Source organism: Malaclemys terrapin, chromosome 18, assembly GCF_027887155.1.
Source record: "Malaclemys terrapin pileata isolate rMalTer1 chromosome 18, rMalTer1.hap1, whole genome shotgun sequence".
Classification (NCBI taxonomy): Eukaryota; Metazoa; Chordata; order Testudines; family Emydidae; genus Malaclemys; species Malaclemys terrapin.
The window spans coordinates 21,968,752-21,994,947 of record NC_071522.1 but is presented as its reverse complement, the minus strand read 5'-3'; the positions used below and the strand labels follow the sequence as shown (position 1 = coordinate 21,994,947).

Here is a 26,196-nt window from a genome sequence, read left to right as displayed (position 1 = left end):
AGTCAAATCTACTGCTGCCCTGCCCATGGCCAGGGGCGCACGTACCCACCCACCCCCGTCTCAGCCCCACCCCCTCACAAGAGAAGACCCCTCCCCCATACACCAGGACCCCACCCCCACGCCCTCTAAGGGACAGCTATCCCTTCCCCTTGCAGAGGGACAGCTCCCATCAGGCACGGGCCCCCGTCTTGATGCAGCCTGACGCAGCTGAGGGCAGTTCTACTTGCTTTATTAACTGCAACTAGTTAATTCAGCTGGGGTCTGACTGGGACAGACAGACAACTGCAGTGGGCAGAAGGCCAACCCTGTCTGGAACAGCAAGCGGAGCAGCTACTTACGAGGTACTTGTAGTGGTGGGAGTTAGCTGCATTTACCAGCAGGCAACCACGAGCTGCCAAAGGAGTTACTGGCACGACAGAAATCCCCTGTTCTCTTCATGTGAAATATCACCATTAGCCACCACAAGAGGCAATGGGCCAAATTTGATGCCCTGCAGCTGGGCAGTCATTTACCCTAGTGCAAAGTGGGTTTAAAATCCCACCACAGCAGAATGGCCGTGCTCCACGCTGGTGCAGTAAACTCCCCGAGATGCAGAGACTCAAACCCAAGAGCTACAAGGAGTCTGGGGGCACCTTAAAGACTAACAGATTTATTTGGGCATAAGCCTTCGTGAGTAAAAACCTCACTTCTTTGGATGCATGAGCTGCAACTAGGGCAATCTATTGTCTGCTTCAAATGGTACTGCTTAAATTAACAACATTACGGGGATGTATTTACCACCCACAGCCCCAAAAGCCATTACGTTAACAGGAGATGTAGGGACCACTTCTCCAGCCACCGAAATGGAGCCACCTCTGGGCTGGTGTATTAGGACAGGAAATGGGGATCTAGAACTGGAGGGGAAATGCAGGGGAAGCCAAATGCAATCAATCGTCACCTGGCCAGGGCACCAGAATTACTCCCTGGATTTCTTCCCTGACTCTTGGTTTCATGTCCGATTAGCCAGACAGCACCTTTAGCAGCACGGCACCCCCAAGGGCGCTGACTCAGTACTAAACCCATGGGAATAAGCAGCGTGGATGCCCTGGCTTTTCCATGTGTCATACAGTCAAACAGGCACCAGGCCTTGAGTATGTTATGAGCTCTGAGGAGATCACAGCCCTGGCAGCACAGCCCCAGAGCCACGGCAGGGCATGCAAAGGCCAGGCATATTCTCTTGGCAGCTGAAAACCTGGCCAGACATAGGCAGAGCCAGTCGTGAGCTCAAAGAGAGAGACTGACGTCAGGGGGCCAGGCGCTCACCTGTTGTGACGCTGTGTCCGTCTCCACTAGATCGGTGATGGGCTCGCTGTCTGGGGACGAGGCCTCAGCCGGGATCACCACCACGGGACTGATGTGCTCCGACAGAGCCGAGGCCCGCAGAAAGTTGGGAGGATTCTAGGATGGAAAGAGAGAACGGATGGCAGGATCTTGAGAAAAGCGGCTCTGTGGGACATAATGGACTCAAATCTGCCCTCTGCACCACCCCAGGCAGCCTAGTGGGGTCGGATGGTGCTATGAGGCAGCGCTTTGCCTCCCTTCTCTAGCACCATAGGTGTGTGTACGGGGTGTGCCCAGGCACACCCTAATGCAGGGGTGGGCACGCTCATCCTGCCCGGCCCGCCTGAGCTCCTAGCCAGGAAGGATCCCCCCGGCCCCGCCCCCGCCTTCCCCCATCCCCCGGCGCCTCAGTGTGCCATGTCCAGGAGCGGCCCTGGACAGCACTGCAGCGGTGTGGCTCCAGCGGGACCTGAGCTCCTGCCTCTCGGAGCGGCGTGGTAAGGGGGCAAGGCTGCGAGCTCCAGCGGGCCAAGCGACAGGAGCTCAGGTCCCGCCGAAGCCACACCGCTGCAGCGCTGTCCAGGGCCGCTCCTGGACGCAGTGTGCTGAGGCTCCGGGAGAGGCGGGGGTAAGCGGCATGGTAAAGGGGCCGGGGGGTTGGATAAGGGGCAGGGAGTCCCTGGGACAATCAGGGGACAGGTTGGTGGGAGGCTGCATGGGGCAGAGGTTCTGGGGGTGGTGGTCAGGGAACGGGGGGTTGGATCATGGGAGTTCCGGGGGTCTGTCAGGAGGCGGGGAAGTGGATAGGGGTCGGAGCAGTCGGGGACAGGGAGCGGGGAGTTTGGTGGGGGGGTGGGGTCCCGGCGTGGTGGTTGGGAGGGTGTCGGGGGGGGAGGGGAGGTCGGGGACAAGGAGCAGAATGGGTCGGTGATTCTGAAAGGAGGAGTCAGGGGGGCAGGAAGTGGGTGGGGGTCGTATTGGGGGCAGGGCCAGGCTGTTTGGGGAGGCACAGCCTTCCCTACCTGGCCCTTCATACAATTTTGGAACCCTGATGTGGCCCTCGGGCCAAAAAGTTTGCCCACGCCTGCCCTAATGTCTCAAAAATCAAAAGTGGCTTTGCGTTTTAATTTAATCGCATGATACGCTCTATAGCCGCGTTCGCTCGCGGCATGCGTCCCCACTACAGCGGCGCTGCCTTACCGTTGGTCCTCCCCTCCCCTCTGACTACTATTCTAGAAAATTCTTTGACCTATATAAGCGGCTGTGTCAGGCATACCCAGCGCAGTGTCTACAGTGTTTGTAATCTCTGTTGCGTGTACTCTACTGAAACAGCATAACAAGGCCGTGGCTTTACGTTTTAATTCAATCGTATGATACCCCCTTGTAATTTTAAAATATGGATCGGTTCGTTGTTAAGATAAGAAAAGGAGCAGACAAGCCGTTCATGTGAAAGAGCCTTTTCAAAACTAGCACATGTAAAAAACAAACTAAGCAGTACAATGTCCCAACAGCGCCTCGACTCACTCATCATTTTGTACATTGAACAAGAATTGGCTTTGTCAGTTAATTACAACGATGTGATTGAGGAATTTAAGTCCATAACACCTGGTGAGCGACGTTTCATGCTCTAGGACAGGAAGATGAAGAAACCTTAATCTGTTTGGGTCAGTTTGGGTTAGCTCATTATCTGGTTAAGATCCTGAAAATTGACTGTATCTTTGTATACGCCTGGTTATCACTACAGCAAAAATGTGGTATTTTGTGTCTCATTTTTTTAAGTAAAGTTTAGTTGTTAATTTCAAAAATATTAAGTTTAGTTAAGTTTTAGTTTCTTTAGGTGATGAATAAAAATAATGTCCTTTATGATGAGTATTCAATAAATGTTTGCCTTAAAAAAAAAAAAAAGCCCTGGGTGCACACCCTAATGAAATGTGCTGTGTACGCCTATGTCTAGCACAAAGGGTGGCCGAGTTAGTGAATAGTTTCGGTGCCTCCCAGTGCATTTTTCAATGAATTTGTTCTTTACCAACAAAATTTTGCCCAGCTCTAGTAGGGATCTCTGAAAAGCAATCCCCTGTAAGTGTAAATATGGCTTCCAAGGCTTGGCTGCAGGCACCCAGCATTCAACGCTGGGGTTTAACTGACTTGCGCAGAAACCGCAGTGGAGCTGGGAATAGAACCCAGGAGTCCTGACTGCCGGGGCCCTGTTCTAACCACTAGATACCACTGCCTAGTCACGCCAATGGTCACTGCAACCCCTCCCTCCTAGCCTGTGCCCAAGGGCAAGAGAGAAGCCATTCGGGTCTCACCTCTGGGAGCTGTGGGATCTGAATCAGCCGTTTAAAGTACTGCAGGTTGCTGGAGCGATAGAACAAATCTTTCAACCTGGAAGGAAATGGGATGTAAGGGAGGGGACTCTGCCAGCTGGGGCAGAACCAGGCAGTCGCAGAATGCAGGTGGCTTCCCTGCCACACTCATTTAACAGAGCCCATCACTTGTGATTCCAAACCAGGCATCCCAACGCAGAGAGGGAAAGGCAGCCCTTGACCTCAGTCACATGGACGCCGTCTTGCCATACAACTCAAGACGGGGACCCTGGGAAGAGAGCCACCGGCTCTGCTCCTTGGGACAGTACCCGGACATCTGCCTCAAGCCAAGTGGCGAACACACTGGTAAAAGGTGAATCCAGGAGGGTGGGGCCCCTGCCCCATACAGCTAGGGAGGGAGGGGGCGTCATTGATGCAAATTGCAGCTATGACTAAGAATGAAGAGGAAAGAATTTACCAGCTAAATCCTAGAAGAACCAGCCACCAGATCCATCTCCCCCGAGTTTCCTGCTTCCCTCGTTGGTTTCCTACCCCTGCGAATAGGGTCCTCCCAGGGTCCATTCAGCATATCACAGCCTGCCCCTCCCTCCAGGCTGGGGAAGGTGAAGAGGGAATAAAAGCCAGAGCGTCTCGGAACAGAAAACGCTGCTCGCTCGGTACATTTCCAAGGGAGGAAGGATTGATGGACCCAGCAACACACCATCAGCTGAGGAGCCAGCCCCAGCAGTACCCTTTGGCGCACAGCTGGGCTGCGGCCACGCTTGACAACCCTGGTTAAACCCTGATTACCTTACCCCCAAAGGGCCTTTCTACAAAATGGCTCCGAGACTCCAGGAAAGCCCAGAGGAGTGGGGCTGCACCTGCCCATTTTCACCTCAGTGTGACGACTGCACATGGCAGCCAAACCGCAGTTCAACGGCTGGCCCCTCCCATACAATGCCAGTAGAGCCCCAAAGCCTCCTGGGATTTAATGAAGTGATTCTTATTCAGTGCCAAGGGGTTACCCGGCTCCAGGATAAACATTTGTGAGCTGGGGGACCCAGAAATCAGGACTTTTTTTATTTCTCAGCCACAGACGGTTCATTTCAAACCCAGGGGGCTCTTGTCAGCGCCGAGCTGCCTGCAGACTGGGTCTGAGTGGCTGGAGTTACCTAAGCAGTAATGAACGTAGGAATAGCCGCTTTGAGCGAACGTCAGCATGCAAAGGATCAGTGCCGAAGGGGACAGGCTGGGCACTCAGGGCACTTACTTTCTGAACTGCTCCAGGAAACGGTCCCTGTGGCCCTGTAGTGTGTCAGCGGGGAGGCCTGAGGAAGAGACACAGAATGGAATGCAAAGGGAATGATCAGCTCCCAGGTCGCCTCGAGCATCGCGCTCATTTCCAGACAGCCGAACAGCACCGCACAGAGGGAGCAGCTAGTCCTAGAACAGTTCATCACTGCAGCCTCAGCCTCAGGGCCTGAGTTACGGAAGGGCCTGGGGGCGGGCCCCCTACTACTTTTAGGGGCTACCCCACTTCTGACTTATTGGAAGGGGTGTAGAGGATGTGTTTTGGCCCCTTACTTCTCCCTGTGTGCTCAGCTGCAGAGAGCCAGGACGGCAGCCGCCACTGCTGTCCTGTGGAAGGAGCCAGGGCACAATGAGGGGTCGGTCTGTGGCGAGAGGGGAGGGTGGGTGTCCCGTAGCCACAGCAGGTCCCACTGCCTGGGCTGGCTCTTCACTGGCGTAACCCAGGCTCCAATGCCTGGCGCTGGAGAAGCCCCTTTCATCCCAGCAGGAAGCGAGAGGGGTAGGGAAGGGGGAGGGGCACAAGGTGCAGGGTAATGGGCAGGGGGAGGGGGCAGCCAGGAGGAAGGGAGGAAGTGGGGCAGAAGGCGGGGAGGGGGTAAGGGCAGAGAGGAGAAGAGACTCCTGCTGCAGCTGGCCTCAGCGCAGAGGATGCCAGCACAGGAGCCGCCAAGGGGCACCCTGGCACCTCCAGGCCTGTCCGCGTTCCCTAAGGGCACCCCCACTTCTCCTCCATAATTCGAGCACTGCTCACACGCTCCCAGCAGGTGGCGCTGCAGGGCAGGAGCACTGGCTCTGAGGTGGCCAGCTGGAGGAGCTGGGGGGACTGGCGGAGGAACCTTGGCTGGGGCGGATCCCCGGGGTCTCACTCATGGAGGGGAAAGGCCTTCGTTTGCACTCAGCCGGGGAGCTGACAGCAGCAGTCTAAATCCAGGATCACGGAGGTGCCACTTTCTCATACTGCAGGAATCAATTTGAAGCTATTAAGCCACCCTCGCCGAAGTCAAAGGGCCTGAAGTGATCTTTGCTTGGATCTGTGCCCTGGGACTCGCCCAGGAAGAAATGCAACAGCTCAGCATGTCCTGGGAGCTGCGCCCTGGAGGACGCGGGGTAGCTAAGGTGGGGGGAGGGTGAACATTTTCCACTGCTCTCTGCTTTTACTCCTCCAGATGCAGAAACCCCCTTGTGGCTACGATTCCTTCAGGGCTGGCCTGGCGACGGCACAGGGTCCTGGTCTAGACACAGCTGCTGAGTACCTTGGCACGGGCAGGGAGGGAAGCCAGCACCCTTGCGGGGGAAGGGGTGGGCTGGGGCATTCTAAAGAGAAACGTGTTCCTTGGGGGTCGCTTTATGAGACACGAGCACAAGTCCCCTCTGGGGGCATGCAGAGGGATCCCGCCCCCCCATGCCTTTTACTGCTTCTCGGGCTTCCACCTGCACCTGGCCAACCTCGCTGACCCGGCCTCCCTGCTTCCCTTCCTCTGTGCCCTCTTTCCCCTTCTCTCGCTCCTCCTGGCTGTTCCCTCTCTCCCCCATCATCTCTTTCCCTGTGCTGGCAGCGTCCCTGCCTCCCCTTTCCCTCTCCCTCACTCTCCCCGCCCCCACAATCTCACCACTTCTCTGTTCAATCCCCCCGCCTGCCCCGCTCCAACTCTCCAGCAGTGGTGGGGGAAGGGCCCCAGTGGCTAGCCCAGCATCCAGTCTTGGGAACAGAGGAAGAAGCATGCTGGTGTTTGGACTAGCCTCCCCTGGCCCTTGGGGTCTCCTATGCCCTGCCCTGAAGGGTAGAAAGGGGATGCCTTGTTCCCTTCTCCCGGGAGGGGGCTGCCAGTCAAGTATCCCCCTCCCCTCCCCAGGGAAGGGCACAGCTGGTGCAGCAGGGGCTTCAGCAAATGCAGGGCCCATCCATGGGGCTAATGCGCCATTGGCCCAGACCAGGCGGTTCTGCATCAATCCACACGGGCACATCAGCAGTTAATGTGCCACATCCCTCTCCCTGGGGAGGAGTCTCTCTGCACTGATCACAGATCAGGCTGGGCTGCCATTGACACCTATCAACACAGCTTCCTTATCAGCTCGAGGGAGCCACTGATCTCCAGCCCGCCCTGACTCCGCAACACTTCCCTACACTACCAGTCTGAGACTATAGGCAGGCGTCAAACCTGGCCTGGTCTCCGCGCGTGACACAGAGCAAGCCACTGGGCCAAGCTACCGAGACAGCCCCAGCTAGTGTTTTAAACCAGCCCTTTGCCTGGGCACCCCTCACTCTGGGAGCAGAGGAAACACACACAGGGCATTTCCCTGTGCTTGGCACACCTGTTACACGCACAGCCTTGGGACAGGGCTCCGTCTCTGAAACAGAAACTTTACATCTGCTACATCAGCACGTCCCAGCAGTGAAATGGCAGCTGCTTGCGGTGTACTTACAGGAGTGCAGCTTGAAGAGGAGTTTAACAGTGTAGTCATAGAGATGGCTGCAGTCCAGTATCACCTGTATCAGCGGGGCCAACCGGCACTGGCCAGCAGCAGTGACCGACACGGAGCGAGACATGTCCAAGGAGCTGAATACTAACAGGAGAGAGAGACAGCGCACTCAGGGCTTGGTCCATGAAATTCACTGAACTCTCTCACACACACACCCATCCCATGAGGTCATTCTGCACAGCTGCTCATATAAGTACACTTTGCTGTTGTACACACACACACGGTATTCTGCACAGCTGCTCATATCACTACACTGAAGCATCCAGACAATTACAGGACACTTGTACGTCTCAGCTGTTGTACCTTTCCTCCCCTCCATGCTATCTATCCTCTATCCTCATTTCACAGGAATGATTGGACAAACCAAATTCCATCGGTTTTAAGCCAAAAGGAGGAAAGCGAATGAGGGAGCTGACAGAAAACCGCACTAGCCCACCGTTATCCATGGCTTTGCTAAGGTAATCTGTGCACAGGGGAGCTGCATGAAATATAGTCTTGTACTGTGAGCCACATGGCCATGGTCAGAACACCTGGTAACCAGATGACAGACATCTATAGCTAAGGGACATTCAGATAGTTCACTAGCAAAACCAGTTTTCAGTGGACAAAGCTGGTTAAGCGTTGGACACCGAGGAGGGAGCTCTCCCATGTGTATATTACACACGTTGTGATCAATTTGCTGAGAGGAGATTCACTGCTGTCCCCCTCTACAGCTGGGGGGTCGTAGTGCGGCAGGAGGAGGACGTTTCCATGTCTGCTGGCAGCAGGGTTGCTCAAGAGTGGGTCAGGCCAGCAGGGTATCTGGTGGGCTGGGAGCAGTGCAGCGTTTGAAGGCAGCTGAGGTGTGTCAGCCCCTGTGCAAGGAGCTGGAGCGGCTGCCCCAAGTTGGATACCTGCTGGGAGGAGCTGCTGCACTGGGACAGGACAATGTGAGTGGCCCCCCAACGAGACTCACTATGGAACAGAATCCAGGCCAGGGGACCTGCAGGGATACCTCATTGCTTATCACAGGGCAATGGACTAATAGGGGCACTCCCCCAAGCCTGAGAAGTCCTAACTCTGGTGGGTATCCCCAAAGGGCCACGCTAGGAATTACTTTTGAGCCACTGAGCATAGAGCACGTGACCTCTTCTGCCTGCCCTAGTACGTCACCCTTTCATCTGAGTGCCTCCTGGGACTGCCAGGTGCTAGAGCCAATAGAGCCTAGCAGCTCAGATATCTTCAGTGTTTGCATTTGAATCATGGTACATCTGGTGTGCTACCAAGAGGTCTGATGTAACACAGCACTCAGCAACCCGAGCAGGTGGGACAATACACTATATCCAGCCCCTCACTGAGCAGGCATGTAGGTTAGTCCTCAATCCCCATTCCAATCCCAGATGCTCGGTGTATCCACCAAGGTTCAGTGGTTGCAATGTTCGAACCTTAGTTTCGAGGGAGAAGCAGTGAAAGCACAATGCTAAGCCACCTGCAAACCCATGGGCTAGCAGATGTGTGCCCCACCGAAGAACCTGCCTCTGGAGATGGGTCACAAGGGGAGAAGCAGGCAGGGCCCCAAAGGTAATGGGCCAAATTCTTCCCCCATTCAGGCATATCAGGCCCAGCACAGCTGTAGCTGAGGCAAGAATGGAGTCCGGTGTCTAGCCCATCCCAGTGCTCCTGAGGTTTAACAGACTAGCCCTTGCTCTCCCTCCCTCTCAATGACCATTTCAGTATTTACCCACAGAGGAACGCAACGTTCATATGGCTCGATCCTGAAATCATAAAATACCCAGGGTCACTCAACAGTGGGCTCAGGACTGTGATCTGAAGCAAAGCTCTCACTTACATTAATGGAGTTTTATTTTTTTTAGGAGGAAGGGGTAGCTCAGTGGTTTGAGCATTGGCCTGCTAAACCCAGGATTGTGAGCTCAATCCTTGAGGGGGCCAGTTAGGGATCTGGGGCAAAAATCTGTCTGGGGATTGGTCCTGCTTTGAGCAGGGGGTTGGACTAGATGACCTCCTGAGGTCCCTTCCAACCCTATGATTCTATGCTCGGTCTCAGCCCTGAAGGAAACTGGTTCCGAATGAACAGCGCTCTGAACAGGTCGCCCCGTTAGCACCATCTGCCAATACAACCACCAACCGGACCAGCTGCACCGACACCATGGGAGTGGGTCCAACTCCGCCCCTCGCAGAGGCTCTGACTGGCCCATGGTGCGAGGGCAGCACCGTCCTACTAGGGACAGTTACTTCAATACTGCAGACAAACCATTTTGCAGTAACTGTCTAGGACATTTTTCAGCTGCTTTGTTTGTGCTCAGGTGACCTGAGCAACTTTGCTTTAAGGGGCGGTGCAAAGGAAAATCAAAGGGAGTTCGGTGTCTAACTCCCTTTGAGGATCCGGGCCGAAAGCACTGGTGCTCCCTCCTGAGGGGTAAAGGAGGCCCAGAAGGGATTTTACTTTTATGGAGACGTTGTTTGGTTCTGCTTGGTTTTCACTTTAGAACCACCAGGCATCTCAGGCCTCCAAGAGGTCTCCGTACAGCCTGGGTGCGCAGTCCTGGAGCCAAGTGCCCCCAGTCCCCTGGCACAATTCTACCATTGTCCCCCTCTTTGGAAAGTTTCGAAGGGACTAGCTGGGGAAAGCTGGACTTTCATTTACTGGACACAGGCTTGCTGTGGTAAATCACACCAACGGCCCATTTCATGTCCCTGTCCATGCTCCAGCACTTGGACCCTGCTCTGGGCGGGTAGGTTACGGGATGCATTTATCCTTCCATTTCAACAGGGACACAAGAGCGTGCGGATCAATATCACTTACCATTTGCATCCCAGTCAGCATCAGAGCAGATGCTGCTCCTCTGCAGAATAAAAGAAGGAGGCCACACCTCTTTCCTTTTCATAGAATCATAGGGCTAGAAGGAACCTCAGGAGGTCATCTAGTCCAACCCCCTGCTCAAAGCAGGACCAATCCCCAGACAGATTTTTGCCCCAGATCCCTAACTGGCCCTCTCAAGGATTGAGCTCACAACCCTGGGTTTAGCAGGCCAATGCCCAAACCACTGAGCTATTCCTTTGCTTTAAGGGGCACTGCAAAGGAAAATCAAAGGGAGTTTGGTACATAACTCCCTTGAGGATCTGGGCTGAAAGCACTGTCGCCACGTCCTTCTCTGCTCCCTCCTGATGGGTAAAGGCGGCCTGGAAGGGATTTTACTTCATCTGGAGCTCTGATCCCGTCCCCAGTCCATAGCTCCTGCCTGCTCAGTCTTCAGGCAGAGCATCAGTCACCCCTCACTTGTACCCAGCAATCATTCTCTGCCTGCCCTTTGTTTCTCACTGATCAGAAAGGCAAAGCATTGCACGATGCTAGGTGGGGAGGGAGCCGGTGAGGGGAGAACTGCTCACAGAAACGTGCCCCTGGTTTGCAATGAGTGTGCAGGGCTCCGAGATGTACCGTGCACGCTAACGTGAGGAGACTCCAGAAACATCTCAGAGCGAGCAGAATGCTGGCTCGTGTCTACGCTGATTTGCAATAGACAGAGAAGAAAGACAACAGGCAAAATCCTGGGCTCATAGAAATCATGGAAAATCTCCCATTGACTTCAGTGGGACCGGGATTATACCGTATCTCTCTTCCACGTCTGCCTCCTCCTGCCTGGATCAATTGAAGGATTGGGTCCTTCGTCTGGAAGGGGAGAAAAGTGTCTGTTTACATGCTGCAGCCACGACGGCGGCACTCCCAGGCTGCTAGAGGCAGCCAGCTCGAGGTGGGCGAGGCCCCGTGTTCCCCACTGCACTTAGCTTAATTAAATGGACAGTTGGAGAACTCTGCTGTCTATGCAGGTCTCTCCAGAGCCTCTCAGACTGATGGCTGCCAGCGATCTCCCCAATAGCCGCATGGCTCCGGTCTGTGGCTGCACCTGCACTAAGCAAGGAGGCCACTGCAGGCGCCTTGACTGTGGTTCTCGCCTGGTTGCTGGCTCGCTCTGCCAGCGCACTCCGATTCCTCTCCCACGCAGCACGGCACTGCGCCTGGACGCAAGGGCTGCCGGGTGCTTTCCAAACGCACGGCAGCTAGAGGAGCTGGCTGAGATGAAGCAGCTGAGACCTTTGTGGCTTCCTAGGGAGTAACTGCCGCAGATGGGGGGTGGGTCAGCTGGCTCCGAGTGGAAGGTACTGCTCCCCCGAGAAAGCTGGGCCTGCCGCTGCGTGTGGGCACAGGGCACTGCACAGACATCCTCACCTGGGCCCAGGTCTCCTTCCTGGTCCTATCTCATCACGCACCCAGAGCAAGTCACTCCTCTCCCCTTCCTGCTGGAGCGCTCCGGAGTCCCAGATTTCCTCTCCTTTCACCCTCCGCACCCCCTCAGTGCCGTTCTTTGGCTGGCTGGAAGGGTCGCTGTTCAGTGACTTGAGGCCTAGAACTCCCACAGGTTGTGTGCAGGGCTCCCAGCCCTTAGGAGTGGGGGCAGGGAGCTCTATGAGACATCTCCTCCTTTCCCAGAGGATGAATATGCTGCTTCCAACAGCGGCCTCTGCCTGAGAGCACCCCGCTCTCCCATGTGGCAGTGCAGAGCCACCCGGCCAATGCCAGGTAGTCGGGGTCCAGCCATTCCACTCGTCAAGCTAGAGCAGAAATCTAGGGGCAGACAGCAGCCTCCCTCCGGGGATGCTAGGAAAGGGAGGGATAGACTTCATCAGCGCACCAATGGCACAAGGAAATCCTTCCGAGTGCACCAGCGCTTGGCGATGATCACAGCTCTCCCCCTGCAGCCCAGACCTGCTGACAGGGCTAGCGAGGGCGTGCCCTTCTGTTTCTCCATATGGGCGTCGAGTTGCTAGCTTTGGGGTCCTACATCTTTCTCCATGGGGCACTCATACCTGCCGAGCCACCTGCCTGGAGGGACATCCTCGCTATGCACATCCTCTAAACTCCTGCTGGAGCATGGGTGCCTGGAGAGACGGGAGAAGAGATAGGGAGGACCTGGAGAAAGGTCCCCTTCCCCTGGTGTCTGCCCATTTACTGAGTCCAGTGCCAACAGTTCAAGAATTCACCCCAGCATCCCCATGCTGAATGCCAGATGCGCCCCAGCGAACACTAGAGAGATCCCTAGTCGGGTTCGAGTCCGTCTACGCTGGACAGAGACAACCCCTGCTCCTCTGTAATGTGTTATTCCTAAACGAGGCAGGCACCGGTGGGACAACAGAGCTTTAAGGACACACGGATCTGTCCCTATCTCCCTCCTCGGCGGCAGGCCCCACTGACAACCCCCATCCTGCTCCAGAACCAAAGGAAGGCCAAAGGAATGAACAGCTGCTGTGCTCTGGCTCAAAGGGGGCTGCACGTCAGTGGTGGGTGGAATCACAAAGACCTGTGGGATCCAAGGGGAGTGCAGGACCCCAAAGGGAAGATGAACAGGGAACAGCGATGGAGTTTGAAAGGCAGGCAGGCTCCACGTTTCTCCACATCCCCAAGAACACCCTCTCGTGCCTCCGGCAGCCCTTGCTGCAGTGGGAACCTGTTCACATCACACCTGCAGCTGTGCTCTGTACATAGCATCAACCAGAGACTTGCAGGCTCGTCATCTCCTTCCTTTGATAGCTGAAGCATCTACGCCCCCGAGGGGGAGCACTGGGCCTTTCCCTGGGGACCGCGCTAGCCTGCTCTCTCCTTAGCAGGGGATGCACACAATGGAACAATTAGCAATGTCATCCTCGCCCAGGCAGCGGGAGGCAGGGAGTCAGTTTGGATTTCCACCAGCTTGTCTGCCTCCCCTCCCATTCGGATAATCAAGTGACGGCCCCGGTAATTAGCAGGGAAGTTGAGCAGCGATTTAAGAGTAAATCAGAAACTAAGCTACACTAATGAGATGTAAATAGGCAGAGCTGATATTAGCCCTGCTTAATTCACTTAAGCTAGCAGCAGAAAAACAAAGCCAAGTTCATTACAGGGCCTCCCTCCTTCCCAGTGGGGCTATGAAGCTGATGGATCAGACAAGTACCTGCGCACAGCTGCAGAGATGCCAGCGCACAGAGCCCTGTCTCGCTCAGAGGCACAGCAGCACTTACTGCTCCCTTGCAATATAAATAAATTTGTTAGTCTCTAAGGTGCCACAAGTACTCCTGCTCCCTTGCAGACACCGAGGAAGGGTACGTGGCTGAAGCCCTGGACTGGTAGTCAGGAGATGGAGGCGCTGCTTCCAGGGCTGCCACAGACCTGTCTTCTGGCCCTTGGCAAGTCATTGACAAGCCTTGTGCCTCACCTTCCCTGTCTGTACAGCGGGGCTAGTGAAGGAGGCTCGGTTCACGGGCGTTCGTGAGCCACCATGGCGATGCTAGATGCTGACAATGAGACTCTGATGTGACAAACTGTACAAATGCTACCAGAGTTTATGAAAGAAAGAGACTCACCCCGCAGGTTTCTGTCAGGAGTGGATACGGGCCCCCCCCCACTATGGAGTCCCACCCTGTTTGGGCTTTGATCCCATGTGTTCAATTGTCGTTACTCTCGGTTTCCGTTCTGGTGGCAGGAAATGTTCCCTAATATATTGGGGCATGGTATTACCCCCGGATTGGCCCTGTGACTGTGGCATGCCAGGCCTGCCCTCCAAGGATCACTGCATTACCCCTGCTAGCCCATGAGACACAAGGGCACCACCTCGCCTGTCCCACAGATGTGACTGCCCTTATCCTGCTCTATCTCCGTGCGTGAGCCAGTAACAGACACGACGGGATCACCCAGGCTACATCCCAGCACAGACCCAGGCCACCTGCAGTCTGGAGACACAGCTGCCTCCCCCCTACTGTATTCCAGCACACGTGTGCAACTGCCCTGCTAGAGACGCAGTAACGCCAGTGGAGTAAAGCCTATCACAACTGTCCGTTGCAACAGAGCCCTTCAACACTGGGGCACAACCGGATTCCATCGGCTGTACGTGCCTTTAGCACTGCGAGACAGCGGCACCACGCTGACTCGATTAAAGCCCATCCTCGGGGAACCCTCCGTGCTAGGACCCAACCGTAGCATCTCTCTGATGAAATCGCAGCAGCCGGGAACCGCCGTACCCTGACGTATTGCTTCACTCCTGCTCCAACGCAAGCAAACACCTCCACTCTATTACAGCCACCGCACCCAATGTGGCATAGCGCGAGCAGTAATCACCCTGCTCTAACTCAGCCCAACAAGCAGAATCCTACAGCGCTACATGGACCCACGTGGCAGCTGAGCACCCGAGTGTACGTTGTGGAGACTGGTTCGTTATTTTCTCTCTGCTCCACTGTGACCCGTAGGAGCACACATCGCCGAGCCCGTCGCTCCCCCACCACAGCAAGCCCTGAAGCACACAGCATCTCTGTGATGGGTCTGCAAGGGGAAAGCTGCTCTCTCCAGTCATGAAAGCCATAAACCCCAGAGCTAAGGGCAAAGGGAGAACTCAGAGATGGGAAGCAAACCAAGGAGGGGTTCGGGGAGGAAGTGCAGCGTGCCACAGGGTGGAGGTGGTTCCTGGAGGCTTGGCATGGCCGGCTGGAACGGAGGGCAGGCAGGCTGCGGCTGGGCAGACTGGGAGGAGCCAGGCACATTTGGTCTGACATGAAATAATTTCAGCTAATAATAACTCTGGTGGAGTGCATGGAAAACAGATGAGCTCAGACGTCCTCAGCCAACTCCCTTCCTGCACCTAGGCAGGACAGACGGACACACACACAGAGCGAACAGCAGCTTTGGACTGGGACGCCAAACACTCTGACCCCCCCGCACACACACATGCACGCTGCCCGTCGGGGCCGCGCTCAGCCGGGCAGAGAGGCAAGTCACCGCAGCACCTGCCCCACAGCTGTATGTCAGCAGTGCAGAACAAGCGAGAGCCTTACCCGTCTGGAACAGGTTCAGCTCACACTCCAAATAGTCAAACATCTCCACCGTCAGCTGGAAGCTAGGAAAGAGGGCACAAGAATGTTACAAACAAAACAGAGGCCACCCAGCCCCCTCCCACAAAACCCTGGGGGGGGGGGGAGAGTGGGGTTGGCCAGCAGCCCGGAGGGGTGGGGGGTGGAATCCAGCCAACCATTGCTGTGGAGGACTGTTTTATAAGGGGTGGTCAGGAGGGACATCCCAGCCCCAACCAATGGGCGCACAGGGGACCAGGGTTCCCGTTAGTGTGGCCATGTCCTCTGCCCGTGGCTCACACAGCAATGCCATGGAGAGACCCTGATGGGTGCCATGGCCCTGCCAGCCCTTTGCCGCTCCTGGGGCTTCCCCCTTACGTCTCCTGTGGCTGGGTTCTCAGCTACGGCAGGAGTGATTCCCATCATGGACGTGCCCGGATTCACGTGCTCTGGACTTACAAGTTATTGACGTCGTTTTCTCCTGCCTCGTCAAGCTGCCGGTCAGACATCTGGAGATTGCCTGGGAACCGGGGGTTCTGCATGAGGAGAGCGAGGGAGTAGTCAGAGCAAGGGGCCCCCGCAGTGGAGACCAAGTAGCCATCTCTGATTAGAGGCAGATCCCGGATACCCCAGGGGGCTGTGTGCGCCCGGCAGGGATCTCCCAACACCCAACGGAAGGGGCTTGGGTCACAGAACTGGAGGGATGGCTCAGAGCTGGCTCCCTACAGCCCCATGGTGTGGGAGAGGGATTGTATTTCTCGTGCCATGCTTTGCCCAGGTGCGCAGACTCCCTCAGTGACAGGCTAGGCTCACTGCTCACCGCCTCAGCTCTCTGGATTTGAAAAGCCACCCCGCTGGCTCCCATCTAAGCGCCCAAGGGCAGTGTCCAGTGCAGGACAATGCCACTGCAGCTAACACATACACAGTCACACGATGGGCTTCAAAGGCCCTGAACAGAGACGAACGGTCACACCTCCATCTAGTTCCCACCCAGCAGTTTTCACAGCTGCGCACCACCACCTCATGCCGAAGTTTCACAGCAAGGCCACACTCCGCGCGGCTCAGCTGCTCTGACCTGGGCAGCGACTTACAGGAGAAGGGCTCTGGGGTGACCCTGGTAGCTGCCTCCTCTCGTGCCCCACAAGTACTGCGCCCCATCTGCTGCTGGCTGCCCCCACCTCCTCCAGCTGGCCACACAGCTGCTCCCACTCCTGCCAGAGGAAAGGGAGCAGCTCACAGGCAGGGGCAGACCCTCACCACTAGGCCAGCCAACCTAGGTCCAGAGCCCACCTCTGGGAGAGGGGCACTGCGCGGCTGAGCGCTGGGACTGGCTGCTATTTCAGGAGGCTTGAGGTGAGGCCTCTGGCGACTGACAGGAACCAGCAGGCCCATCTGCTGAACAACAGCAGCACTCTACAAGTGGCTGCCTGACCCTGCCCTCTAGGGGCCAGAAGGGAGGGACATTCCCCATGGGCCCCTGATTCCTTGGCCTCTCTGATGCAGGCTCAGAGGTTTAACTGTGCTTTGGACACCTGTTCGCTCAGAGGCCACCAACTATTCAAAGAGGCCACCGGACAGCCAGTAGCAGGCAGCAACTTTGGTTCCTATTGCCCTACTTCAGGTTCAAACCAGTGGACTAGAATCTAACTGCTCCTTATCTCATTCCTACTGCCCTGAGCCCTCCAGCCTCCCCATCCTAGGCAGGGCGCCTCTATTCCTCTGCCTAGCGGCTCTGTCTCCTGGGGAAGAGAGATACGGCCATGCAGGTAGGATCAGTATCTGTAGCTGGCCTGTATGTTGGACACTCCTGGGTTAGAGTGGAAGATGATGGAGCATGTAGGACACATGATCTTCCTAGCTGCAGAGAGCCAAGCAGAGAATCTGTAACCTCATCTGTCCCACGCGCATGGGGGAGGGGATGGCTGGTATCACCGCTCCAGAAGATGAAGCCTTTTCTACATGCCACCTTGGTAACCAAATTATCATCTCCCGGGGGTTTTCAGGGAGGACTAAATTACAGCCCTAATTAGATTTAGATCTTGGGTAGATAATATAGGCTTGGCATCAAGGCAGCTTTAAAAAAGTCATTCAGAGGTAATTATAATCAAGAGTCCCGAGAGAGAGAATGAGGCCAAACCAGCAACAACCACGCCATCACCATCAGGTGGAGCGGTAAGCTTCACAGCTCCAGCATGCCCCAGACCGCAGCCCAGAGGTTTACACACCCGAGAAGCAGCTGCACTCTGCCCCTGCTGCAGAGCTCACCTGCACCACAGCGCAGATGCAAAAGCCACAATGCCGGGGGCACTCATGTTTGTACAGAGCTTTAAAGAGGGAAACCCTCCAAGTACCAAGTAAATGAGAGCCAGTTATTATTCCTGTTATTGCACTTTAAGATCCAGGGATCACAGGGATGACAGTAGCTATGTAAGTGCGCAGCATTCGTTTTTTACACACATATACAGCGACGGCATGATACATTCTTTTATAAAAGACAATCCTTTATTTTAATATCATAGGCATAAGAAAGCAACTGCCTTAACAATATGCTCAATCCACACATTCCTTCCCAGTACCATGCCAGACTCCTTTCTATAATACTCTCTCCGTCACCCTCCGAGATCGTTGCTGAAAGGGCTGCAGCGGTGGTGAGCTGGCTGGAGGTACAACGGCAGGCCGGGAGCCAGCAAACCTGTGAGGAGCCGCATTCTAATCAGATTCAGGGGGAGCTTGTGATGCAGACAGACCAGAGACAGGAAACCCCTAATCCAGGCTGGTTCCCCACCCTCCCGCAGGGCACCAGCTATAAAAACCAACGTTCGCTCAGCACCTTTCAGCCCAGGAGCCCAGAGCGCACCTGCACGCTCGGATTAGAAAATGACGTACAGAGATGATTTCATCCATGCAGCCACTCACCTTAAACAGCTCACAATGCACAAGAGCTTGGCACAGGTTGTGCAGCATGTGATTAGCCATTGTGTAATGGGCCAGGACCACGGGGCCATCACCCCAACTTGTACCAGGTGCTCTGGACTGTTTAATGAGCACAAGTAAATCTTATTTCCAGGCTGGCTTCAGGGCAGCACAACAGCCTGCATTCAAGCTGCGGCAGATTTGACCAAACCGCTATTTCCCCCCTGAAATGAAATCTAACCCACGAATCCAGCCGGGCGAAGAGATCTCGGAGCACTGAGTGGGGAGTCCCCGAGCAAGGCATGGACTGGGCACAGCCTGCCCCTGGGGAACAAGGGCTGGAGCTCAGCTCAGCTCCCCCTTGCAGAGGCACCCCGGTTGATTACAGACGGCCTGCTTGGGAGCCAGCAGGCAGGGGATGCTGGGCTGCTCATGCTGGGTTGAACCCCGGGCCGGAGGACGTGTTCTTGTGTTAGCTTCTATTGCTCTCTGCTGATAAACAGCCCCCCTCAAGGAAAAGCCCTGCTGACTGCACCTGGCCATTCCCATCTGCGTCTCAGCTCCCATGTTATTCACACCTGGCCACAGGCACCTGGGTTAGGTTTCACTTCCCCTTCAACACTAGAGGCCACGCGCGTCTCTCTGCTCGCATGAGCCAGCCACAGAGCACGGCAGGAGAGGAGCAATGGCTCCATGGGAGGCTTCCCCCAACCTCGCAGAAGGCCACACACCAGCACCCTCCACAGGTTCCAGGCTTTGCAGCTGTACAGGGACAAGGCTGCTCGCCGTGGCATCAGCTCTGCACAACTCCACATGTGTTTCCTCCCAGGAGCTGGTTGCCAATCCAGCCAGCACAAGCTGCCCTAGGTCCCCTGTGGGGGCAGGGGCTGGGGCAGGGGACCTAGGGCAGTGTCATCTCCAGAGGAAGCCATGGAGTCCCAGTGTGACTGCCCCATCTCTGCGAGAGTCCAGAGTGCTCCGACCCACCACAGCCCCAGTGGAAGGCTCTGAGGAGAAGGCCTCCATTCGCCGCCCATAAAGCCGTTACACCCAGGCACCTGCTAACTCTCCCTTTACCTTAGACAAGCTGCAAGGGCAAAGCCTTAGGCCTCGGCTACATGGGAAAGTTGTTCTGATCTAACTTCGGGGTGAATTTAAAGCAGTGCAGTTACCCCACTATAACCCCCCTTTCGCTCAGGACACGGGAAGGGGTTAAGCTAAAATGAAGAGGGGGAGGGAGAAAAGGCTGCTCTTCTACCGGACTGCGAGTGTCCACTCGGGGCCACCCCGGGATAACTCTACCCAGTGTGGGGAACCAGTACAGCTTTCCCCACTGCACCAGCCCCACATCACACTAGCTCCTGTCCAGCCCTGTCCACTCCCCAAAGGGAGCGGTTTTTACCGCACTTACACTTAAATCCAGCAGTCAGCTACCTGGCAAGGCTGGATTCACGCCGAGGAGCTGCACTGCGTAACGGGCGCCCTCGCCCACACAGCACATGCTAGTCACCAGCTCCACGAGGCAAATGGGCCGGGAGAGCCCAAGGGCTGAGCAGGCCTCGCGTTCGCCAGCTGCTCAGCTCCTGCGAACTGGAGCTGGCGGGGGGGAGATACAAGGTAACACAGGCGCGGCCTGGCAAGGGGCCACTGAAAGAAACATGGGAGAAATGCAGGACTCTGTCTGCCCACGAGAGTGCCCTTGGGGGGACAGAGGTACGGCCCATGTCCCATCACCACGGGATCTGAGCACTGCAGCATTCACTTTCTCAGATTAGGGTCTGTAACTGGCCAGTAACACCAACCCGCCAGGGTAGCGTACTGCAGTAACCCCTCATGCATCTCAGCCCATCGCTGAGAGAAAACGGGGAGCTTTGCAGCCTGCCTCAAAGCCAAAGCTCTGTCCGAGCCAGAGAGGAAGCAAATTCCTCTCGCTGCGAACGCTCTGCCTGCAGCTCCCTCGGGGTTAGCCCAAGGGCCCCTCTGGAGGGAACCGCTTTGGGAGCTCATTGAGGAGGCCCCTTTACACAGCCAGTAGGGTCTCCTCTTCCCCCCGCGACTCTGCCTCCTTGCTGCCGCAGCTCTGGGGAACAAGACAGCGGCTCGAGTCAGGGTCTAACAGCCTCGCTCCTGCAAAGCCCACGGCCCTGCTTTGGGATCCGAAGGCCGTGTTCACACAGTCCTGGAGAGCATTTGCCACCATGGCCGTCCCGAGGAGGAGAGGCAGGCCTCATGCTCCCATTTCCCAGCTACTCCTTCCACCTGTGTGTGTTGCAGTGAGCTCTCAGCACCCGGAGGGGCCTGCCACTGCCTGTTCCACACTGCCCAGCTCAGCAAGCAGGATGGAGCTGCCACCTTTCCCAGTGCAGGGCTGGTGGGAGTACTGCACCCCAAGACAAAGGCAGGCAGCTCCCGGCAGGGTCTGGCATTTCCTAGCCGAGACTCCAGCTAAGGAACAGTGCGGCGACACAAGGAGCTGACAGTTTATTTCACAGTCCTGTACCCTGGGGCAGCCGGGCCCCGGCCAGCAAGTGAAAGACAAGGCCTGACTCCAGGGCCCAGCCAGAGGGCCATGTCTAGCAGTGGGAGAGATGCTGCCGAGGGGGTGGGGTGGGGTGGCACACAAGCCTCCCAACAGCAATGCAGTGCTAATTCAAGAGGTGGCAACGACCAGAACGGGTCACTCCTGGGATCTCCAGAGCTCAGTCCTGACACCACGCTTACCTAGGCCATTAGTTCTGTGTCCTGCCAGCACAACCAGCTGGCTGGAAGCATGTGACACAAGGGGAACTGAAGGTGCGTCTACACGGCACATTAAGCCCAGGCTCAGGTTTGAGCCCAAGCCCCCCTTCCGTGCACACACAGATCAGTCTGACTCAGGCCAGCAAGCGCTCAGGACCCAGGGCCTAGGACCGCGCTAAGGGGTGGGTGAGACCCCAAGCCCCACTGAGGCTCAGGACCAAGCCCTGTCACTGTGCTCAGGCTGCAGACCCGAGTCAGCAGGTCTGCGTGGTGCAGTCTGGACACGGCTGTGAGACCGGGGCCTAGCAATCGTAAACCCACATTTCCACTGCCGGGCGGACGGAAGCACTGAGCCCACAGACCCAGGCTTAGCGTGCAGCCTAGATGTCTCCAGAGTGATAATTCTGCTTCCCAGCCTAGCTCACAGAGGAGAATGTACCCCTGGGGGACTGAACGGGTGGAGCTGCAGGAGACCCCATCACCAGACCTCAGCTTCCTGGAATGGATCATAGAATATCAGGGTTGGAAGGGACCTCAGGAGGTCATCTAGTCCAACCCCCTGCTCAAAGCAGGGCCAATCCCCAACTAAATCAATGGATCAGATGTGGGTGGGAAGAGCGTGGTCTATTTGGAGGGGAGGAGGGAAGAAAGGAGGCGGGGCGAGAAGCGGCCTTACTTTCGTATGGAACTCCATTTTGGTTCTCAGCAGTTTGAGGTAGATGCTGCACAGCTGCCCGTAGCCCTCACTCAGATGACTCTGTGGAACAGGAGAAAGCAGAACATGAGGCACCAGGGTCTGATGCTGGTGAGAAGTCTGCCCCCGGCTGCTCTGGGATGCTGAGGTTTGCACCTTCCCTACTGGAGAGGCCGGCAGCTTCTGGAATCGCATGATGCCTTTAAGACTCAGGCCTACAAAATCTCCCCCTGTGCTTTATACATTCCTGTCTTCCCTCTTGTTTGGGTTTGTTTATTCACCCCAGTACACAAACGGCTCACATGGCCCAGCCACTGGGTGCGTCACCCCCTGTATTTACTTACGTTGCACATTTCAAGTCACTAATCTTTCGACACCATTAACTAACTATCTGCAGCCCACATTCTCTGTTCCCAGGGCTCCCTGTTTCCCGAGGCACTCACTGCAGGACAAGGTCTCTTTGCTCCCAGCTCTTGGGTTCTGCTGGCCGCCCGCCGAGCAGGGCTGCTGCGGTTTCAATACTGGACACACACAATAGCATTTCCCCCATTGTTTCCCAAGCGAGCCAGGTCGCTGCACGCAACACAAGCGCGGACAGTGCCAGACCAAGCCACAAGGATTGGTACTTATACCTCTGTCTGCTAGACAGACTGATCAGCATGTTGTTAAAAACCCCAGGGAAGGGGGGGAAAACCTCACAGCAAGGAGGGAATGAACCTTTACAGCATGTGGCATACACCAGACCACACATCACTGATCCGGAATATCCTCCCATCCACTAGGAGAACATTACCCACAAGCTGGGATGCATCTTGGCAAGTGGGCTGTTGCCACCTTTGTATATACCCTGGACTATGGCATGATGAGGCTCAGAAGCGTTAGGCTCCGATATCTGACCTCTACCCCCAACATATCCCTGAAGATCTTGATACCATGTTTAAAAATCAGGGTGAACAGGCTCAGGCAGCCTCGGGGGGGGGGGGGGGTCCTCAGGGTGAGGTGCGCAGCAGATGTATTCAATCAGAGACTCGCTGGCATGGCCCCCTTCTGCATGAAGCATTATTCAGCCAATAACTGGGACACTCAGCCAAGTTAGCTGCTGGACTGGCAGAATCCCTAACCAGACTAGCTGGCCTTGGTACCAGCGTTGCAATTGTAAGTCTCCTGCTTCTGCAGAGCTGGGGTTTAACCACCACCTCGGTACAGGGGAGGGGTTTGAAATACCCTAGATTTTTATTTATTTTAACAATTCATACTGAATGCAAAATTCTGCCACTGAAGTGGGTGGGAGCATCTGAGACTGGCTCTGGCCCTGCGTGCTTAGCTCTGAGAGCAGGTGGCCCCCCCCAGCCTGCCAGGTTACAGTTCACAGTGGGCCCCCTTTGAGCATCTGTTGCTTCTGGGCTAACCCCACCGCTTGGTTCCCTAGCAGTGCTATACTCCACCATTTCAAGAGGTTCAACAGCTACCTAGAGGCACAAGGCTCACAGGTGTCGGCAGGGAACAAATGGCTGAACTTACACAGAGACGAGATGGCAACTCAACCTGCTTCCAATGACAGCAACTTGCACAGGGCTGGTTTAATGCTAACCGAAGCAGGCAGCCTGCTGCCCAGGGAGGGGGATGGGAAAGTATTCGCAATCAAAGAAAAAAGGACAGATGCCAAATTCTGCCCCAGCTGAGAGGAGTCACTGGTGTTGCTTGGGCGTGATGGGGAGAGGGAGGGCCAGCAGAGATGTGCTAGGAGCACACGAAATCTGCTGCCTGCTGGTTAGCATCATACAAACACATCCCTGGGACCAGAAGGGAAAACCCCAATGAATGGAACCTGTCGAAGGACAGAGCGGAACCCAAAGCGAGACAAAAAGTTGTGTGTGTGTCTGTGCGCGTAGGACACTGCCTGCACGCCTGTCAGGGTGTGCACGCTGCCAATTCATTTGCCTCTTTTCGGAATTCGTAATCCTTCCTGTTTGACTCATTTTAATGACAGCCACAACGTCTCCCAGCTCCAGCTCCCCATTCTGCACTGAGGGTGCTGGGGTTGGGGAGGGAGGGCGGGGGGGAAGGGAGGTTATAGCAGAACCACAGAGAACTATTTTTGTTTGTTACTTAGTGAATTTCTTATTTGACGTACCGTACAGCACCCAGGAGCCTTTGTGGGGACAGGTTTAGTCTATTAGCAACAAGTGAATTCATCTCTGGCCTGTGGAAAGACAGTGTTCATCTAGCTGCAGCCCATTTCTCCACAGCATGGTATAGGCAAAGCTGCCAAAAGAACTGGGTTTTGCGGATGACAAGGACTTCCCGGACAGAGCCTAAGACAGGGCTGCCTCTGCCCCATGCGCCTATTGCTCTCTCTGGCCGCAGCATGTTGCTTTTCATTCTCCTGACAGTTCTGCTTCATATCCCAAGTCAACCACCGGCATTTCCATGGCGTCAGTTGGCTCAGCACCTGCTCACGTAGCTCCTTGGTCTTCCCTCTGAAATCTCGTCTGCCACGTTAGCTTGGACGCTTGGTGGTGGAACTCCACAAGCAGCTATGGAACTGGCAGCAGCCCAGTGGGCTCTCCTGCCACCCTGGCTCAGGTACCGAGGAGATCTTACGATATTAAATAACTGTCCTCAGCAGTGGGGAGGGGAATCTCCTAACGCCGCCCCCTCCCAAAGGGAATCCTGCACAACCAATTGTGTTTGCTACAGGCCTCCTGATCTGCCCACATCAGCTCTGAACCACATCCAACCGGACAACACACTCCTTGTGAGGTGGCTAGAGGGGGCAAGCATGGCTCATTCTAAACAGGTCCCATCTCAGCCCTTACACCAACAGCAGGCACCATGGCTAGCGTACTGGGCCCCAGTCCTGCAATAGCGCCTATGCGGCTGACACCTGTGCCTTTGTGGAGCCCCACTGACTTCCATAGGGCTCTGTTCATGCAGCCCCCAGTGCAAAGAGCCATTACTGAAGTCAATAGGTCCCTCCCAGTTGCTGGTTGGGTTTTACTTGTTTTCTGCCAGGCAACAGAATGCCCAGTGGCCATATTTGGCCTTCCCAAAGCACCTTAGGTTGTGAGTATGGACCTTTACCCTCTCAAAACTGTGTTGTGTGAAATTAGCTGTTGGGATTGGAATCTTTTGAAACTGATTATTAGGGAACCCCCACCCCCACCCCAAATGGGAAAACACCCATACTGTCCCCAACAAGACAGGGGGTGAAGCAGAGACACTCCTGCCTTCACAGTCACTCAGGAGAGACTGAAAACCGCTAGCAGATACATCAGGAATATGTCAAACCAAAATAATCGCCATTCACGTATTAAGAATGAGCTGGTGCCCTTCCCAGCCTCCTCCAACAAAAACAGTCCACACCCTGTGCAGAGTCAAAACTCACCCCTTTTCCAGGGTGAGCTGACTGGACATGGATCCCGGGAATGAGAATTGGGATTATACAATTGTGTCATCTTGACCTCTGTATATTTTTGCCCAGTGCAACAGGAGGCAAAGTTAAGGCTGGGTGGACAGTGTGAAGGACAAAGAGTAAAGAACTGGGTGGCCAGGTCCTTTAGCTGCTAGCATCCAGCCTGTCTAGCGTCTGGGTGGAGAAGGGGCTGGGGTGTTTTTGTGAAGCCAGGGTAATATTTTGGGTGTTCGCTGGACTCCAGCGAAACTAACTTTCAACCATAACTCGCCTTTCACCTGGTTTTTGTTTATGAATTTCTTGTACTGCCCCCACCTATTTCAAATGAGCTCCCACAACTCACCCTGAGTTTCTGTCTGACCTCTGCAGGAGAGGAGCTCTGCTCCATTTAGGATTTTTTACAGATTTTGTGAGGCTCCTCAAAGGATTTCCCTTGGCCAGACGTTCGCAAGCCCAGGGGAGGTGTGTGTGAAGGCCTCTGGGCAGCATATCGGCTTAGTGGACAGCGTATAGGGCAATGGTTCAGGGGAAGAGGCATCTATCCACACTGAAAATTTTAAACCCCAGGCCTTTCCCTACACTCACCACCTGCCATGGCCTCTCTCACCTGCCCCATTCCATGTCCCCATCTCCACTACACTGCTGGGGCTCCCTGCTCTCCTCCACATGATATGGGCAAGCACAGGCTCCGGGCTACTCCAGCTGCCCTTGTGACCCTGCCACTCTCCAACCCCCTTCTTGGAGGCCAGCCTCACCACCTTTCTGCTTGCTGTTTAGTGCCCCACCTATGGCGGGGCCTAGCAGCAGGAGCTCGGTTATAAACGTTCTTCATAATAAACTCAGCCCAATGCAATCTCTCAGGCTGGGTCCCTCCTCTCAGCAAGGCCAACCCAGGCAGACAGATCTGGCATTTCTAGGCCAAGCCATTCTGGAGCAACGAGGAGCCAAGATTTTAGAAAGTCAAGCAGATCTCTGATTTCCAAACAGCGCTGACTATAAATCTCTGGTTTCCACCCCGCCTCCTCGAGACGCAACACCAAGGGCACAACGATCCCGAGCCTGGTCTCTCTGGGGGGAGACGCCAATCACGCTGACAACGGGGAGCTAGCTTCAGCTTGAAACTGCTTCTCTGTGATACAGGCTTCCAC

At 55.5% G+C, this 26,196-nt stretch overlaps 1 protein-coding gene across 3 annotated transcripts in view; it reads right to left on the bottom strand.

The window, feature by feature from the left end:
- The window catches only part of HIP1 (huntingtin interacting protein 1), a 133,690-nt gene that overhangs the window by 22,760 nt on the left and 84,734 nt on the right, over nt 1–26,196 (bottom strand). For all 3 annotated transcript variants that reach the window (XM_054008277.1, XM_054008279.1, XM_054008278.1), the window contains exons 5-11: nt 21,616–21,696; nt 15,747–15,823; nt 15,273–15,334; nt 7,362–7,502; nt 4,897–4,954; nt 3,630–3,705; nt 1,303–1,437 (exon numbers count right to left, since the gene is read on the bottom strand). In XM_054008277.1, coding sequence (XP_053864252.1) covers nt 1,303–1,437; nt 3,630–3,705; nt 4,897–4,954; nt 7,362–7,502; nt 15,273–15,334; nt 15,747–15,823; nt 21,616–21,696 — 630 coding nt within the window. The remainder of the gene's footprint in view (nt 1–1,302; nt 1,438–3,629; nt 3,706–4,896; nt 4,955–7,361; nt 7,503–15,272; nt 15,335–15,746; nt 15,824–21,615; nt 21,697–26,196) is intronic.